Source organism: Crocodylus porosus, unplaced genomic scaffold (assembly GCF_001723895.1).
Source record: "Crocodylus porosus isolate Cpor-Errol unplaced genomic scaffold, CroPor_comp1, whole genome shotgun sequence".
NCBI classification, from domain to species: Eukaryota; Metazoa; Chordata; order Crocodylia; family Crocodylidae; genus Crocodylus; species Crocodylus porosus.
Genome location: NW_017728949.1, coordinates 44,410,964 through 44,426,588, shown reverse-complemented (window position 1 = coordinate 44,426,588; position 15,625 = coordinate 44,410,964). Strand labels below are relative to the sequence as shown.

The 15,625-nt window shown below is 40.6% G+C and overlaps 1 protein-coding gene across 4 annotated transcripts in view; it reads left to right on the top strand.

The window, feature by feature from the left end:
- The window catches only part of PPIG (peptidylprolyl isomerase G), a 50,981-nt gene that overhangs the window by 19,321 nt on the left and 16,035 nt on the right, over positions 1 to 15,625 (top strand). For all 4 annotated transcript variants that reach the window (XM_019554175.1, XM_019554177.1, XM_019554174.1 and 1 more), the window contains 6 exons: positions 594 to 701; positions 1,538 to 1,582; positions 3,952 to 4,039; positions 5,616 to 5,645; positions 5,788 to 5,927; positions 13,978 to 14,182. In XM_019554175.1, the coding sequence (XP_019409720.1) occupies positions 594 to 701; positions 1,538 to 1,582; positions 3,952 to 4,039; positions 5,616 to 5,645; positions 5,788 to 5,927; positions 13,978 to 14,182 (616 nt within the window). The remainder of the gene's footprint in view (positions 1 to 593; positions 702 to 1,537; positions 1,583 to 3,951; positions 4,040 to 5,615; positions 5,646 to 5,787; positions 5,928 to 13,977; positions 14,183 to 15,625) is intronic.

The following is a 15,625-nucleotide window of genomic DNA, read 5'->3' as shown; positions in this document are numbered from 1 at the left end:
CGTCTTCTAAAAAAAAAAAAAAAAAGATGGCACCAAGGGGGCAGGGCTTTTCATGTGGCCCTCAACAACTCACCAAAACTCATTAAGCAGCCCTCCACCTGCAATAATTTCCTGCTGCTGCTATATACTTATCTTAGTAAATTTTCTCTTTTAGGCCATTCATGTTTGTTACTTAGAAGAAAAATGGTCTTGTGATTATAGCACAAGTCTTGGAGTCAGGAGACAACTTTAATCTCCCAGGTTTCATCACAGGCTAACTTTGGGAGCTTGGGTGAATTACCTGGGGCAAAATTTTCAAGACTGAATACTGCGAATATACCTCACATTTTGAGTGTCCAACCTGAGTCACTTTGGTCCTACTTTCAGGGGTGTTAAGCAAGGTCTTTATGTGAAGTTATGAAATAACCCTTCTGAAAAAGGATATTTAGTAATTAAGGAAATCAAAATTTGTTGTAATTTCTGAAAAGTTTAGATTTAACTTATTGTCCCTTTTACAAAAACTAATTTGCTACTTCGCAAGCTGAATGTAATGTTAATTGCTTATTTGTCGAGCTTTTGTAGTTATACAAATGCAAAATATCTTTCTTCTTTAGGTGAAAAGGGCACAGGAAAATCGACACAGAAGCCATTGCATTACAAAAGCTGTCTATTTCATAGGGTTGTGAAAGACTTTATGATTCAAGGAGGTGACTTCAGTGAAGGTAGGAGGCCAGTCTTTAAATCAACTACAGTGGCTAACAGTGAAATATTTTATGGATCTTGTTCAGTACTCTTTATTTGGTTGAAATATTCTCTCATTGCAATGTATATATATATTTTAAGTTAAGGGCCTTAAATAAGGGCATTTTAATAAGTAGCTTTCTGTATCTCTCTATCCAGTTGTGATTTGCCAGTGAAAATGTGGCTTTCCATTCTAGTATAGCATCAGATCACTGTATTTCTCAGTAAAGCACAGATGTCAAACTCTTAGTATAGCCCTGTGGGCCAAAGCACTGGATAGGTCTGTGGGCCAGATCCAGATCCAGAGTGTGGAGCCATGTCATCTGGCCCACAGGATTTTCTGTATGGCTGGAAATTGGGTGGTGCCAGTGTTAATTGCTGCATCATCTTCTGCTGTTCCTACTGTCAACTTTCCAGACTTGCAGGTCAGATGACACAGTTCCCAATGTGCCCCATAGGGCCAGGAATTTGACTGTCTCTACTAATCCTGCTGCCAAATTTGTGGTCTTGTGAGGAGCCCTGCAGACCAGGTGACACTGATGCACACTCCAAATCCAACCTCTGGGCTATATCTACCTCTGAGTTGGAGGAATGGGAGAGAATGCAGAATGCATAGCAAAACAATTCCCCTTGGTTTTCTGACTCCTATTCTACTTAATCAGGCCATCAGCTAGTGCTTTGATTGTACCCAAGCCATGCACTATCTTTTTTCAAAGTGTCTTCCAGAATAATAATTGAAATATTGAAATAAGTTGACCTCAGCCTAACTTATACTGTCACTGCTTTATGTTAACTTGTCCTTTTTTGTTGTTGTTAGGAAATGGCAGGGGAGGAGAATCAATTTATGGTGGATTTTTTGAAGGTAAGGATGTTCTTTATCAGTCAAGTCTATGTACTTTTTCAGATGTCTTTTATTATAGAAATTAAACTAGCATTCCACGATCCTAGCTTTGCAAATTTGGATTCCACTGTCTTTATTAGCGCTGTGCAGGAAATGGGCATCTTTTTAGCTACTGTAATTGTAGGATTAAGGCAAAATGATTTTTTGTTAAACCTTTTTCATTAAGATTTATAAGAAATAAAATCTTCCAATTTAATTTTGCATAGAAAAAATTGTTAAATTTGTTTATCAGATTTACATTTTTGTAGATCTCATTTCAACATTGTATTGTTACCCCTTTTTGGCCTGGTCATCTACACAGAAAATTAGAGTCTTTGGGTATTGTTTCATTTAAGAGAAATTAATGGTGGAGACAGGTATGTCTTTATATTTTTGTAAATAAAGAAAATTGCTTAGTCCTGCTTCTCTGGTAACAGGAGGGATCAAACAACTATGTACAATTTCCCTGCTTACAGTGCCAAACTTTCAGTTGGTATCACCCCAAATGATCAGTCTCTCTAATCTGTTTCTTGAGTATCCAGACCTGTTTGTTCAGGCTGTGTTGGAGCTTTCTTTTCTCTTTGTTTCTTGAACTATGTGGATGTGTGGCATGAACCAAAGTGGGCTGATATATAGACATGCTGGCAGTTGTACAGTAGCAGTTGCATAATGCCAGTAGAACTTCTGAGCTAAGTACAGATAGTCAAAAAGCCCAAGATTGTATTGATTCAGTCTTTGCAGGTTAGTCTAAGCTGCATAGATTGAACTGACAAGCAAGTGAACAGACATTTGTTTTTGATTCAGGAAATGCAGCCACATGCTGGCATTACGTAGGCCAGAAGCTGGGGGATGCTAGAAAATGCCTCCCTGTTCGGCTGGAGCAGACAGCTTGGGCCAAAGCTAGTCTGTCCACCTGGCAAGGGGGGTTGCGGGAGAGATGCAAAGCATCCTGAGATGCTTGAGGTTTGTGAGTTAACTTGAATCTGGAAGGGATCTGACACAGAATTTCAGTAAACTGATTTAACCTTGTCTTAGAATGAACTCCTGTGTCCGGAAGATTCCCCATGCTTGAACAAAGGACTTACTCGTGGTTGTCTTCACCCTTGCAAAGCTTTATTTAAGGATACTTGCAGAAGCAGGCGATAGAACAGAGCAGAGAGGACGGTCACCTCACGTTGGCCTTAGGCAGCAGCTGCTACCCCTCATGGTTCCTCTGGCCTCGGAGTCTTCCAATCCTGGGGATGCGATAGCCTGTGCTGGGGCTCTGCACAAGTCGGAACTCTTGCCAGAATGGAGGAACCCATAGTAATTTAAGAATACACAGCTTATGTAGTCTGAATTAAACAACGTTATCTCAAGCTAGGAAAATGGGATGAGTCGTGATCCAACGCACCTGGTATTTACCACATTCCACTGTATCACAACGTTCTAGTATCTAGGTTCATGGCTCGGTCACACTCACAGAGCAGGAGGCTATGTGCCGCTTCACCAGCGTCTTATGGAATCAGCATGCAAAACTTTTGCTTTTAAGAAAGCTCTTACTATTAGAAACCTAAATCAGTTATGTCTGATAGGTACATCCACTAAGGTTTATCTTAAACCAGTTTTGGGCATTTTGAAAGCAGTTTATGTGCACTGAACTTCTGTTGTGCTATAGATTTGAACCAGTTTCCAATTATTTATACTGGTTTGTGTGTAACTTCTGTCCATAGCTCTGGTGGCAGAATTGTCTGGTGTAGACAATGTGTTAAACTTGCTTAAGTTTTATTTATTTTGTGAATAGCCAGTTATGCAAAGTCATCCTGGTATCTGAAAGTAAAGCTGTTTTTTGACTTTCCCACAAAATTGGATCACTGCAATTAATAAAAATTCTGCATCAAAATAGTGTGTCATTGAATATGCATGAGTGGTTATTAAAAACCCAGAAACAAAAAAAAAAATCCATTTGCTATTCAAAGATGTTGTTCTGTATGTGTGAAAAATTGTAATAGCTTACTTTTTTTTCAATTGTCAGATCTTGCCAGAACTAAGTGTAGGCAGGAAGTAGATCTGTTTTATAAGAAGGTTACTTTTTCATAGTCATTCTTCAGACCATAGCGACACTTTTAATGGAAAAGTGAAAATGCTGGCTTATTAATCTTTGTAGTCTAACGGATGGAATTAGAAAGGCATATCATCTTTGATATCTGATATGATGTATTATTTTAAATCTAATTTTTAATACACTTTTTATTACAGTTACAAATTTGTCTGGATAAGCTTTTTTAGTAGATTATATTAAATGCCATTCAAGTAATAGTGCGGAGAAAATATTTGAAATTTTAAATTAATTGGAAACACTTTTTTGTTAGATGAAAGCTTTGCTGTAAAGCACAACAAAGAATTTCTTCTCTCAATGGCCAACAGAGGAAAGGACACAAATGGTTCACAGTTCTTTATGTAAGTATTGTACTGTTCTGATACAAATATTGCTTACAATATTAAGATTGTAGTAACCCTCATAATTTAAAAGATGAAATCCGTTTTCAGTTTTCAAATGTAAATAAATTTTCTAGACCTGAATTTATGGAAAACAGCTGCTTTCTAGAATCCCTAATTTAGTAATAAAAATCATAAGTTTCTTATATTTATTACTAAGTTTTAGATTAGTACATTTTGTATACTCAATTATAAAAAAAATCTTGCCATTTTTAAGTAACTATTTTCTAACTGGGCATATAATGTAAATCTGTGAGGTGCCCTCTCAGGAAAACGAATGAAATAAACAAAAACCTGAAAAGGTTTTGTCCGGGTGGATAGAATGAACTCTGGGGCTTCTGGTAGCCCGGAGTGGACAAATCTTAACATTTCCAAATGCAATCCTATTTTAAATGGGAACAGGACCACTGCTAAAGCTTAATATATCACAGTGTTTTTACAGCCTTGATTTTTTTTTTTTAATTGACCATTTTAATTTACAGTTGCTAATGCCCTTTCCCTCAATGTAGTGAGTGGTATGTTACCTACAATTTGGCCCTTATTTTTGGGTTGTTATTGGACCATTAGCCTCTTACAGACTATTTTTTAACTTGTATTGTGGCTGACACTTGTCTTGTAATGTCCAGTCCTAATCTCAGAGTAGTAGAAGCTTGTGGAATCATTTAAAATGTCTGTTAATATAAAGGACTAAGTCAGTTTTAGGGCTGCTTCTAATGTCAGGTAGCCGATTCTCAGCAGTTTTTACCTTTTTCTTCTCCCCCCTCCCCCCAAGATCTATAAGACTATTTGCAGAACTTTTTAAATCTGCCCTTTAAAAGGTTCGCATGATCAAATCAACATGTGGTATCACAAAATACTACAGATGATGTTATCTAAAATGTTGATAATGAAAAAAGAGAAGGCTGAGAGGGGATCTGATGGCCATCTATAAACTGGCCAAGGGGGACCAGCAGGCAGTGGGAGAGTCCCTGTTCCCCTGAGCACTACTGGGAGTAACAAGGAATAATGGCCATAAGTTGACTGAGAGTAGATTCAGGCTAGATATCAGGAGGCAGTACTTCACAGTCAGGGTGGCTAGGATCTGGAACCAACTTCCAAGGGAAGTGGTGCTTGCTCCTACCCCAGGGGTCTTCAAAAGGAGGCTAGACAGCCACCTAGCTGAGGTCATTTGACCCCAGCATCCTTTCCTGCCCATGGCAGGGGGTCGCACTTGATGATCCGCTTAGGTCCCTTCTGACCCTACCAACTATGAAACAGTATCTTTATTTGACTTTCTTAAAATATTTATATCAAATAAAGTAAAGATTTGAGAAGCAGACATTCTTGAATAATACTTGGTACTTAAAGTGTGTATACATCATTCAAGCCCACTGAAATCAAGTAAAACAATATCATTAATTTATATCCATTTATTTAAGGTAACTTGCAATTTCGTATGCACCCAACTTTGTTTCAAATGCAAATTTTTTCTTTACAGCAGTGTTAACTTTTTTTTTCTGATTCTGTTTTTAATTATTCTTCTGGATGGCATCAAAAGAACAACCAAGCCCACACCTCACTTAGATGGGTAAATAAATATCTTAACTCCTTTATTTGTGTTTATGAAAATCAAAAGGTTGATAATGCTATGAAAAATATAAATACTTTTAAAATATATTATTGCAATAGAAAGCCTATATTTTAATTTTGTATTCGTTTTAACTCTTTAGACATCATGTAGTTTTTGGACAAGTCATCTCAGGTCAAGAAGTTGTGAGAGAGATAGAAAACCAGAAAACAGATGCATCTAGTAAACCTTATGCTGAAGTACGAATATTGAGTTGTGGAGAGTTAATTCCCAAATCCAAAGGTGAGGTTGAACTACCCATTTCTGATTCACTTAACTGTAGTTTTTTTTCCTGTGCTCTTATAATGTTAAATAAAAGTACACTTATAATGGATGAAAAGAGAAATTAGTCATGGCCTGCATTAAACTGTACCTTCTTATGATTAAGTTGAGTGCCACAGAAGTTATTTTTAAGGAAATAGGTTTTTATTGGACATACTTTAGCATGCATTTTCCCCCTATTTTAAAAATCTGTGATGTCATGATATCACCTAAGAACCAATAGGCTGTTGGAGACTGATATTTCTTTTACATATATGAGTTGGGTCCAACAGTTCATGTACAGTCTGTTTTCCTTTGACTTAGTTGCTGGAGCACACAGTTTGGCACCCCAGTCTTTTTAGTTTGTTGCATCTCTTTCTAGAAATAATGAAGAATAAAAGCTCCTATGTCCAGGACTATAAGGGACTGAATTAGTTTTCTCTTAGTTTATGTTCTCCAGTATGTCTGCAGTCTTCATGTGCAACTTTCCTGATGGGTGTGGCTCCCATAGAGAATAGCCTGTTGTAAGACTGTAGTGATAGAATGTTGGCATTCTTACATACACTACTTCTGTTGTGTTTGTGGCCTGTGTATAGCATTCTTATCTAGAGTGTTTCAGGTGAGTAATTAAGATATGAATTTTCACTTCTTATAACCTCTTTTAAATGCTCCAAAATGTGTTCAGAAGGGGTATGATAGAACCTTCTTCCCTCCCTTTGGAAAGGATGCCATGTTCTGCTCTTATAGAGCTAAACATAGTATTGAATATTGGATCATAGTATTTTCACTGCTAAAGCTCTGTTCTGCTCTCATTGTGATAGAGAACCTCAGTATAGAACCAGGATGCAGATTTTGTAGGTACTTCGATAGGGGCCATTTTGCTTTTTCTTACTTAGCACCTCCCAGGTGATGCCTGTTAAGGATACAACAAAGATGTTGGAACAAGGCAAAGACTGCCTTGTTTTTCAACCCTATTGGAAGCAGATAGTTGAATGTCATGACTTCTTGTTTTTTTGGTTGCTGCTCTTTTAATGTGATGGTTAGAGTAATGACTTTTGCTTTGAATTATGAAATAGACTTCTTCATCCTCAAAAATTCAGAGGTAGATTTCATTGTGGCTAGGGGATATCACAGAAGACAGATGACTTTTTGGGCTAATTCATAAATTATCCAAGATTGTTAAATGTCAGATATTTATTTTCGAACAGACAGTACTTTTTTCTTGACAGGTATTATGCTATTAGTGAGCTGGAATAGTGCATGTGTGCGCGTGTGCATGCCTGTATGTGTGTAACCAGGTTATAAATCTATCCTGGCCAATGAAGTTGGAAGCTGATTGACCAAAACTCTTTAGATGAAGCTGAACTGCCTAGTGCTTTAAGATCCTGCCTGAGGGCTTTAAAGTGGCATTCATCATCAACGGAATAATAAATATAAAATGTCTTTTTCTTTAACTTTTCCTGAAAGAAAACCGGTTTCTGGGGAGATCTGACTGTCTGGTCCTATCATTGTCTGAATCCTGAGCCCTTTTTTCATTCTTCTTCACCTGAGTACTGCTAGGCCTGGAAACCCGGCTTTATGTAGCTGGTCTGGTGTGCTTCAGAGGGAGATTGCTGCCTGGGCTGTGGGGAAAGCCCCTCAACAGACCATAAGAGACAGTACTAGATACTGATGGGCAGCAGGAGAATGTGGCGGACAAGAGGCCTTTGAGGAACCAGGAGCAGGCAGGCAAAGGTCAGACCTGAATGTGGGGAGGAGTGATAATGATGATCCTGTGTCATGAAGGTGCTGCATGACAAACTATGATGGAATCTGGTGAGAGGAGGACCCTTTTCTTACCATGGAAAGTCCCTGTGTAGTCTGCTGAAAAGGTAATCTGTTCCTCTTGTGAGAGATGGAGTGGCTGAGTTGGTTCCTTGGAGGTGTGACATGGATCCAGTGGTGAGCAGCGGTGACCTTGAAGAGCTGGAGATGGGAGGGGCAGTCTGTCCTCACCTATGTAGAAGGAGATTGAAGGAACTGCAGGGGGCAGCATAGGCTCTTGAAGTTACCATGGCCAGGAAGAGGCCAGGGAATCCAGAAGTGAGGAGCAGTACCTGGGAGGTGAGTTGATTTTCATGGAAGAACAGCTGTAGAGAGGCATCAAACGATGGAGCTGTATAGAACTTCAGGAGGCAAGAGCGGACACATGCTGTGAATATGAGGCAGGTAATGGAGAAGATTGCTTCAGGAACGCTTGCTGTTAAGGCACAGGTGGGTGGGGGATCCTGGTGAGGGAGATCAAGTAGAAGATTTTTTTAGAGACACCACTTCATAGCAAAAAAGGGCCAAACTGAAATGTTTCTCAATATGGGCATGGCAATGTGTCAGTATCAAGTGATGCAAAGGACAAATCTGTAAGAAATAGAAATAAAAGTGACAGTGATGTTTGGTAGGAAGGTTGTAGGGAGATCAGATGAAATGGAGTTGGAATAGAAGCAAAGTGTTTGTTTTGGAAGGTGGATTGCATGTCATCTGGGTAACAATAACATTTTGGAAGTAAAGGTGTTAGATTCTAGGTTCTAATGATGAGTGTGCAGAGTATTACATGGAGGCATGGGATTTGTGCCTATGCAGAAAAGAAACAAATATACTTGGGGTAGATGTCTAGTTTGTTGAGCTACCTTACAGGACTTTGAGTAAAATTGAGAGTAGTTGTTCTGTGGGGTGGAAAAAGCAAAGAACACAAGTATAATACTTCAGAACATATTTCTTACTTGGACTTTTTCATCATTTTCTGCCCACCTGCTCCCTGCCCCCTCAGAAACATTGGAAATAATAATAAATAAGCAATATATACCAAATAGACAAAAGGCACAACAGATAGCAAATGGATAGCAACTGAAAGTATTGAAGGGTTGAAAATTGATAAGGAAAGCTGGCGTCTTCAGGGCAAGATCCAGGACTGGCATGGCTGAAGCCCATAAGGGCATGTAGGTGCTATCAGTAATATACCAGAGAGTGCTGCAGTGAGGCATGTTCCACCTGCACTACTTCCTGAAATGGAAGAATTGTAGTTGCCTTAGTGTGGCTTCAGGTATTATACCCGTAAGTGCTCTGTCTTGGGCAAGCTTGTTGGTGTGTGCCCAGCACTCTGCTAAGGAGGTTATGTTGCTTCCAGTTTGGGATGTTATGAACATGGAACTTGTGTATGCCTTATGGGGTGCTCTCTGGCATAGTATGTGAGTGCCATAGACATGCCCTAGGCTTGTTCAGGAATGTTATGAACAGAAAACTTACCAATACAGGATAAAGATAAAAAATATTAATGACCCAGAAAAGACAAAGAATTCCATAAATATTTTGGTCTGTGTTTGATTATTATCTTCTATTATATGAGCATAATGAAATATTTTCAAGTCTGTTAGCTACTAGTTAGTAGATCAGAAAGCATCTATTAAGGACAAACATTTTAAATTGGTGAAAAGAGTTGTAAAAGAGTTGGCTGGAAAGATTCTGGCCCACTGATATAAATTAATAAATGTTGAAATACCAGAGAAATTCCAGAAGTGTTAATGCTATATAGCATTTAAAAAAAGGACAAGGACTAAAAGCCAAGAAGTTTTCCATCAGTGCTGGACAAAATAATGGAAAAGTTTGTATGTTCATTTGAAAAAAAAAAAAAGAAAAGAAGATAGGAATAAAATTGGCTACTTTTGGTAGTGTCATGGAAAGCAGGTGTGTTACTAGGTTGCTGAGCATCAAACATGGACATACCAAGATACGACTAGTGCAGTAATAACAACAACTAGAATTCATAAATTGTGTGTAGACATTTTCCCTAAATCAGGGGTTTCAAACATACAGCCTGTAGTAGTGGGTCATCCATCATGAGCCTGATGAAGAGACCAGAATTGATGTTTAACCTGCTGGCTGTGCCAGTACTTTTCCCTGAAGCAGTGCAGGGGTATGCAAATATATGTTTACCCCCTGGCTGCTGGCCATGCCAACACCTTCCTTCTGTCCTCTCTGACTTCCTCAGCAGCAGCAGCAGTAGTAGCAGCTGTGGTCATGGTGTCGGGGCTTCTGGCACCCCTCAGGGCACCTCAGCCAGAGCAGATGTGTCCCACAGGCAGCTGAAAACCAGGGAATATTCCCTGCAGATGATTTTGAGTTTGACACCCCTACCTCAAATCATTATAGTAAGAACTTGATTAGTGTATCACAGGGGTGGGCAACCTCTGGTATGGGTGCCAGAGCATGGCACGCAAATAAATTTTGCTTGGCACACACACCTCAGGGTGGATGGCAGGGAAGCAGCTGGGGCTGCTTTTGCATAACAAGGCTAATGGCATACTGGGTTGTATTGGTCAGTGTGTTTGCAGGTCAAGGGAAGTGATTATTCCCCTCTATATAGCACCAGTGAGGCCACATCTGGAGTAATGTCTTCAGTTTTGAGCCCCCCACTAGAGAAAGCATGTGGACAAATTGAAGAGAGTCCAGCAGAGGGCAATGACAATGATGAGGGATCTGGGGGTCATGACTTCTGAGGAGAAGCTGAGGGAATTGGGCTTATTTAGTCTAGAGAAGAGGAGACTGAGAGGGGACTCAGTAGCAGCAATGCCTGAAGCGGGTTTGAAAGAGGATGGAGCTAGACTGTTCTCAGCGGTGGCAGATGACAGAACAAGAAGCCGTGCTCTCAAGTTGCAGCGAGGGAAGTTTAGGTTAGATATTAGGAAGAATTTTCTCACTGGGAGGGTAGTTAAAGACTGGAACAGGTTACCCAGAGAAGTTGTAGAGTCTTAATCCTTGAAGTTTTTTAAGACCCGGCTAAACAAATCCCTGGTGTAGCACTTTGTCTGGAAGAAATAGCCGGTCCTATTGGGGTCTATCATCTAGCAGAAAAAAGCATGATAAAAATTAATAGTAGATAGCTGAAGCCAGGCATGCTTGAATTAGAATAAAGGCACACATTTTTAACTGTTTTAGTCATTTGAACAAGCTGCTGAGGCAAATGGTGGTTTCACCATCTTAAGTTGTGATCAAACTAAGACTTGGATGCCTTTCTGGAAGATATGTTTTAGACAGGCATAAGGTATTGGGGCTCAGTACTAGGGAGTAAAATGTCCCAGTCTGTATATGTTTAAAAGTCAGATTAAATGAGCTAATGATTTCTTCTGGCCTTGTTCTCTCAGAGTTTGGTATCACAGAGCAAAATAACAGGAGCTGCTACATTCCATAGCAGGTTGAAATGTGAAGAGACCTTAATTACGCGATGGTGAGCGATTCTCACTTATGAGGGTCGGTGTGTGATAGACGGAGCAGGGAGGGAAGTCTGTTTCAGACATGTTTATAAACCGAAACTTTGAAAGGAAAGGATGGAGTTAGATAGCATTTCTCTGTAAATGTGAGTCCATTTCTGATGAACCTTAGTAATAAGTTCTCTTTTAGGGTTTCTAATTAACTTGAGGGTAAGCTTGTTGTGGTATTCAAGAAGTAATATATGATAATCAGAAGCTGTCAGGGATCTTAAACATTAAATATTTGAAAATATATTTCCTTCCCCTGATCTGTTAGGTCAGGTATATCTATAAGATACATCTGAAGTAAGCTTGCAACCATTGCCGGCATTCTGCTTTAAGCCCTGTTCAGATATAGTTTTGAGATTTCTTTGCCTTCAATTTTTACTTAGTATGTAGTCAGTTTGAAGCAGTGAGTTTAGGTATGCAGCTTCAGTATTACCTAAACTTGCCCTAAAGATGAGGAGGAAACTGTGTCCCAAATAGCCTTCAGGAAAAAATGCAGGGTAAGTGGGCTGCACTGACTGACTTTGCCTGTTAATTCTTGAAACATTTTTGAATTGGTGCTGGAAGCCACCGTATTTTGACTGAAGATAAATAGGAGGAAATATAATTGTTTGCCAAATTGATTTCTCCTGGAATGGTATGAAAATAAAGTTTTTAAAATTAGGAAGGGTTTGAAAACAGAGTATTTTGGGCCCTATTCCAGATTCCAGTGGCAGTGCTAACTGAATGGGTTGTTCAATAGAGAATGTGTGATGCCTCTTTTTGTTTGTTGGACTATAGTAGAGAAAGAATATGCCACTCGTACACCAGATTCCTTTATATGGATTCACTTTATGAGTTCTGTTGGTTTTTTTCTTTTTAGAAATGTACCATCACATTCTGTGGACAAGTACAAAACAGTGTAAAGCTAATGTAACAAATATTAACTGAGAAGTAGGGGTTTTGTACAATACACTATTAATAAAGTCCAGTAAGCAAAAGGTTTAGAAAATAAAATGACTGCACATCCTGTACTGGGCCAAAGGTATGCTAGAGTAGGGTGTCTCTCTCTCTCTCTCTCTATTGAAAACATTGTCAGTAGCCCTAGGGACATAAGCACATTAGCTGATTGTTATAGCGACCTGTAACAAAAGAACTGACCTTGAGTGCTTCTGAGCCAAACCATGGACAATTTTAGAAAGAACTCTTTACTTGCTGTGCACCTGCAAGTGAATGGGAAGTTAGTATGGTCTTTGGCTTACTGATATACAGTCTCTGTGGCTAGTTCCACTTAACCATTGTGCGCATTATACCAGCTGAAGCTTCCAAGTGAGAATTATTGTAAACTGCTTTTAGAGGCCATACAGGTATATGAGTAATTGTGTCATGGTATGAAGCTGAGATATGTGGTTGCAGTTTTTTACTACAGTTGGGAAAAGTCAGTGGCCATAGGGTGCTTCAGGAGCAATAGAAGGAAAAAGAGTATAAATTGCAAATTTCCATAACTAGATTAAACAAGATTGAGCCTCCCTAGAGGCTTTTCTGTGCTGTCTGTCTCTTTGCTCTCTAGGTCAGATCTGTTCCTCTTCAGGTCAGCCAGGGGCTGCATGCTGCACATTGTGTGGGCTTTATGCTGTGGGGCCACATGAGTTCCCTAGAATTCTTGCTGTGTGCAGCCTTCCTGCTACCTGAGCACCCTGAGCCCCTCTCTACTGCTACCACCACATGGGAAATCCCCACATTCCTGCTGCCACGTGGGTAGTGCGGGCTGCACATCCCACCCCCCCCCAGGGTCCTCTGCCACTACTGCTATGTGGGCAATTTCCACTCCCCCCAGTGTTGCCATGTGGGCAACATGAGGCTCTTGCTGTATGAGCCCTCTTGCTGCCTCTACGATGTGGCTGTTCTCCCTTTTTCCTCCCCTGATGCAGTGTGAGCTTTGTTGCTGGTGTTGTTGTATAGGTAATGAGCTCACTGGGCCAGCTGTGCTGCTGTGCCCCAGAGGCCCTGTCTGTTGCAACTGTAAGAGCTGGAGCAACAGAGGCCAAGCAGCCAAGTGGGGGCTGCATATTATCCCCTCACGGGCTGCATCAGACTGTAGGCCACCAGTTGTACAGCCTTGCTCTAACCTGAGCCTCAGCAAAACAAAGAGCACAGACAATCTGTTTCACTGAGAAAGTTCACGTTCACCATTGTACATATGGCAGTTCACTTTCCACCAGAAGCTTCCCAGATTTCGAAAACAACAAGGATAGAGTAGAACCCTGTAGAATCCCATAAAAAGATGTTGCCTTTGGGAAAACGACTAACCACCACCACCTGGAACAACTGTGATCCTGCTTGTTCAAGCTACCTTTCTTTCAAGACATCAGTAGGTTGGCATCAGTATTATCAAAGGCTGCTGCTGGATCCAAAAGAATCAAGCATGGACACATCAGTACCCATCATTAGAAAGCAGTCAAAGAGTAAAGTCTGTTCTGTATACAGATCAGAAACCAGGATTTATAATTTGTATTAAATTAATTTTGCAATTTAAGATATTTGATTTTTTTGTGTATTTAAATAATTCATCATTTATTTGTATATGGGAGATATTTTGCAAATCTTTACAGTATGTCTTAATTTTTATCACAGTGATTCTGATTACAAAGTAAAGCTTCGTTGTGGCATTTTGAGCAACTTATAAGATATATTCCAGTTGACTTTTCTAAATTTTCAGTTGAACTGCTTGTCATCTAAGTGTATGTATTTCTTACTTTGATTTAAAGTCAAGAAAGAAGAGAGGAAAAGACACAAGTCTTCTTCCTCATCCAGCGATTCCGACAGTTCAAGTGATTCAGAATCTTCCTCTGATTCATCATCTGACTCTGAAACAGCTTCTGAAGAGAAACCTAAGAAAAGAAAAAAGAAACACAAGAAAAATTCTAGAAAGCATAAGAAGGAAAAGAAAAAGAGAAAGAAAAGCAAGAAAAGGTCATTTTTTAAAAGATACATGCTATTCTGAAAGGCTTTTTTTGGTCAAAAATTTAATGTAATGCTGGGTTAGTGTGTGAGCCATAGAAAAAGATGAAGGAGGGGGTCTGGCAATATCTTTTATTAGGCCCAATGTAAACGACATTTTCTGTGACCCATTTTCTTGTCTTGGTTTATGTCATAGGAAGAACTGCTTGGTCAATAAGATTTTATTAATTCTTGCATGTGTAGAATATTATTCTATATTAAGCTGAACTAGTGTCAGTTAAGTGTGGTAGTAGTTTGCAGAACCTCCTGTTTGTATCTCTGTCTCCTGTCTTTTTTAAACGGACTTAAATTTTCCAGTTTTGTAATAATGTCCAACACCAATATACGTACCAGGAACCATGTTTACAGATGTGTCTTGAGATTTTCATATTGTATGCTTGTAAAGGTGCAGGAAGTTATTTAACACCCTGCAACATATCTGTATTTGTTTAGTTATGCACAGTGGGGCTTTGCCAGTATCTGTTGAAGAGCTGAGGGCCAGGTACAGGTGTTATGTTTCTATCAGAAGAACCACCACTTTACTGGTAGAAACTGTGAGTGTACAAGTGTTTGCTCAGTTTCTTCAAGGGGAAACATGCCCTCTCTGGGAAAAAGATCTTCTAGGTGTCAATCTGGAAGATCCTTCCTGTGAGAGAGAGAGAATCCATACCTGCCTACAGGCAGTCCTTAACTTACGACGTTTCAAGTTCCAACAAACGGCACTTACAACCTTTATAAATTTACACCCTGTTTCGAGGTTCCAACGCGGGTTTTGACTTTACAACACACGACATAGCTGCCTCCAGCTGGTAAGTCTTTTGTGGTGGCAGGGACGGGGGGAGGGAAGAGGCGTTGGGGGGGCAGATCAATGCCCCTGCAGCAAGGGAGGAGCTGGGGCTGGGACAGGCTGGGGCAAAAGCTGCCCAACCGGGGCGGGGGGACGTGGAGAGCGGGTGGGGCGGCTCCCACCACTTCATACCACTGACCCGGGAGCAGCCTGTCCAGCGTTTCTCATTGCTGCTCCTACCGCCCGTGTAGGAGGGCATGAATGGGATGTGTGCCCCTGGATATGTGCCGGACAGGCGGGGCTGGGGCTGTGCCAGGTGGGCGGCAGAAGGCGTTGGGAGCAGGGTCTATGCTCTCCTGCCATTCGCCCAGCCGGGGTGGGGCGAAGCTGCTGCACTGCCTCTGGGCAAGTGGTGCACAACAATGGGAGCTACCCGGGACTATCAGCGGCTTCATTCAGTGCCCCACTGGCCCACCCTGGCTGGGCTAGTGGTGGCAGGGCGTGGGGTGTGCTCCTGGATTGGGGTGGGATGGATGGTTAAGTGGAGGCTATGTGGGGGCTGCAGCCACCCTAAAATTCACCATAGCCCCTGCCGCCTGGCTGGAGTGCAGCCTGGCGCAGCCCCAGCC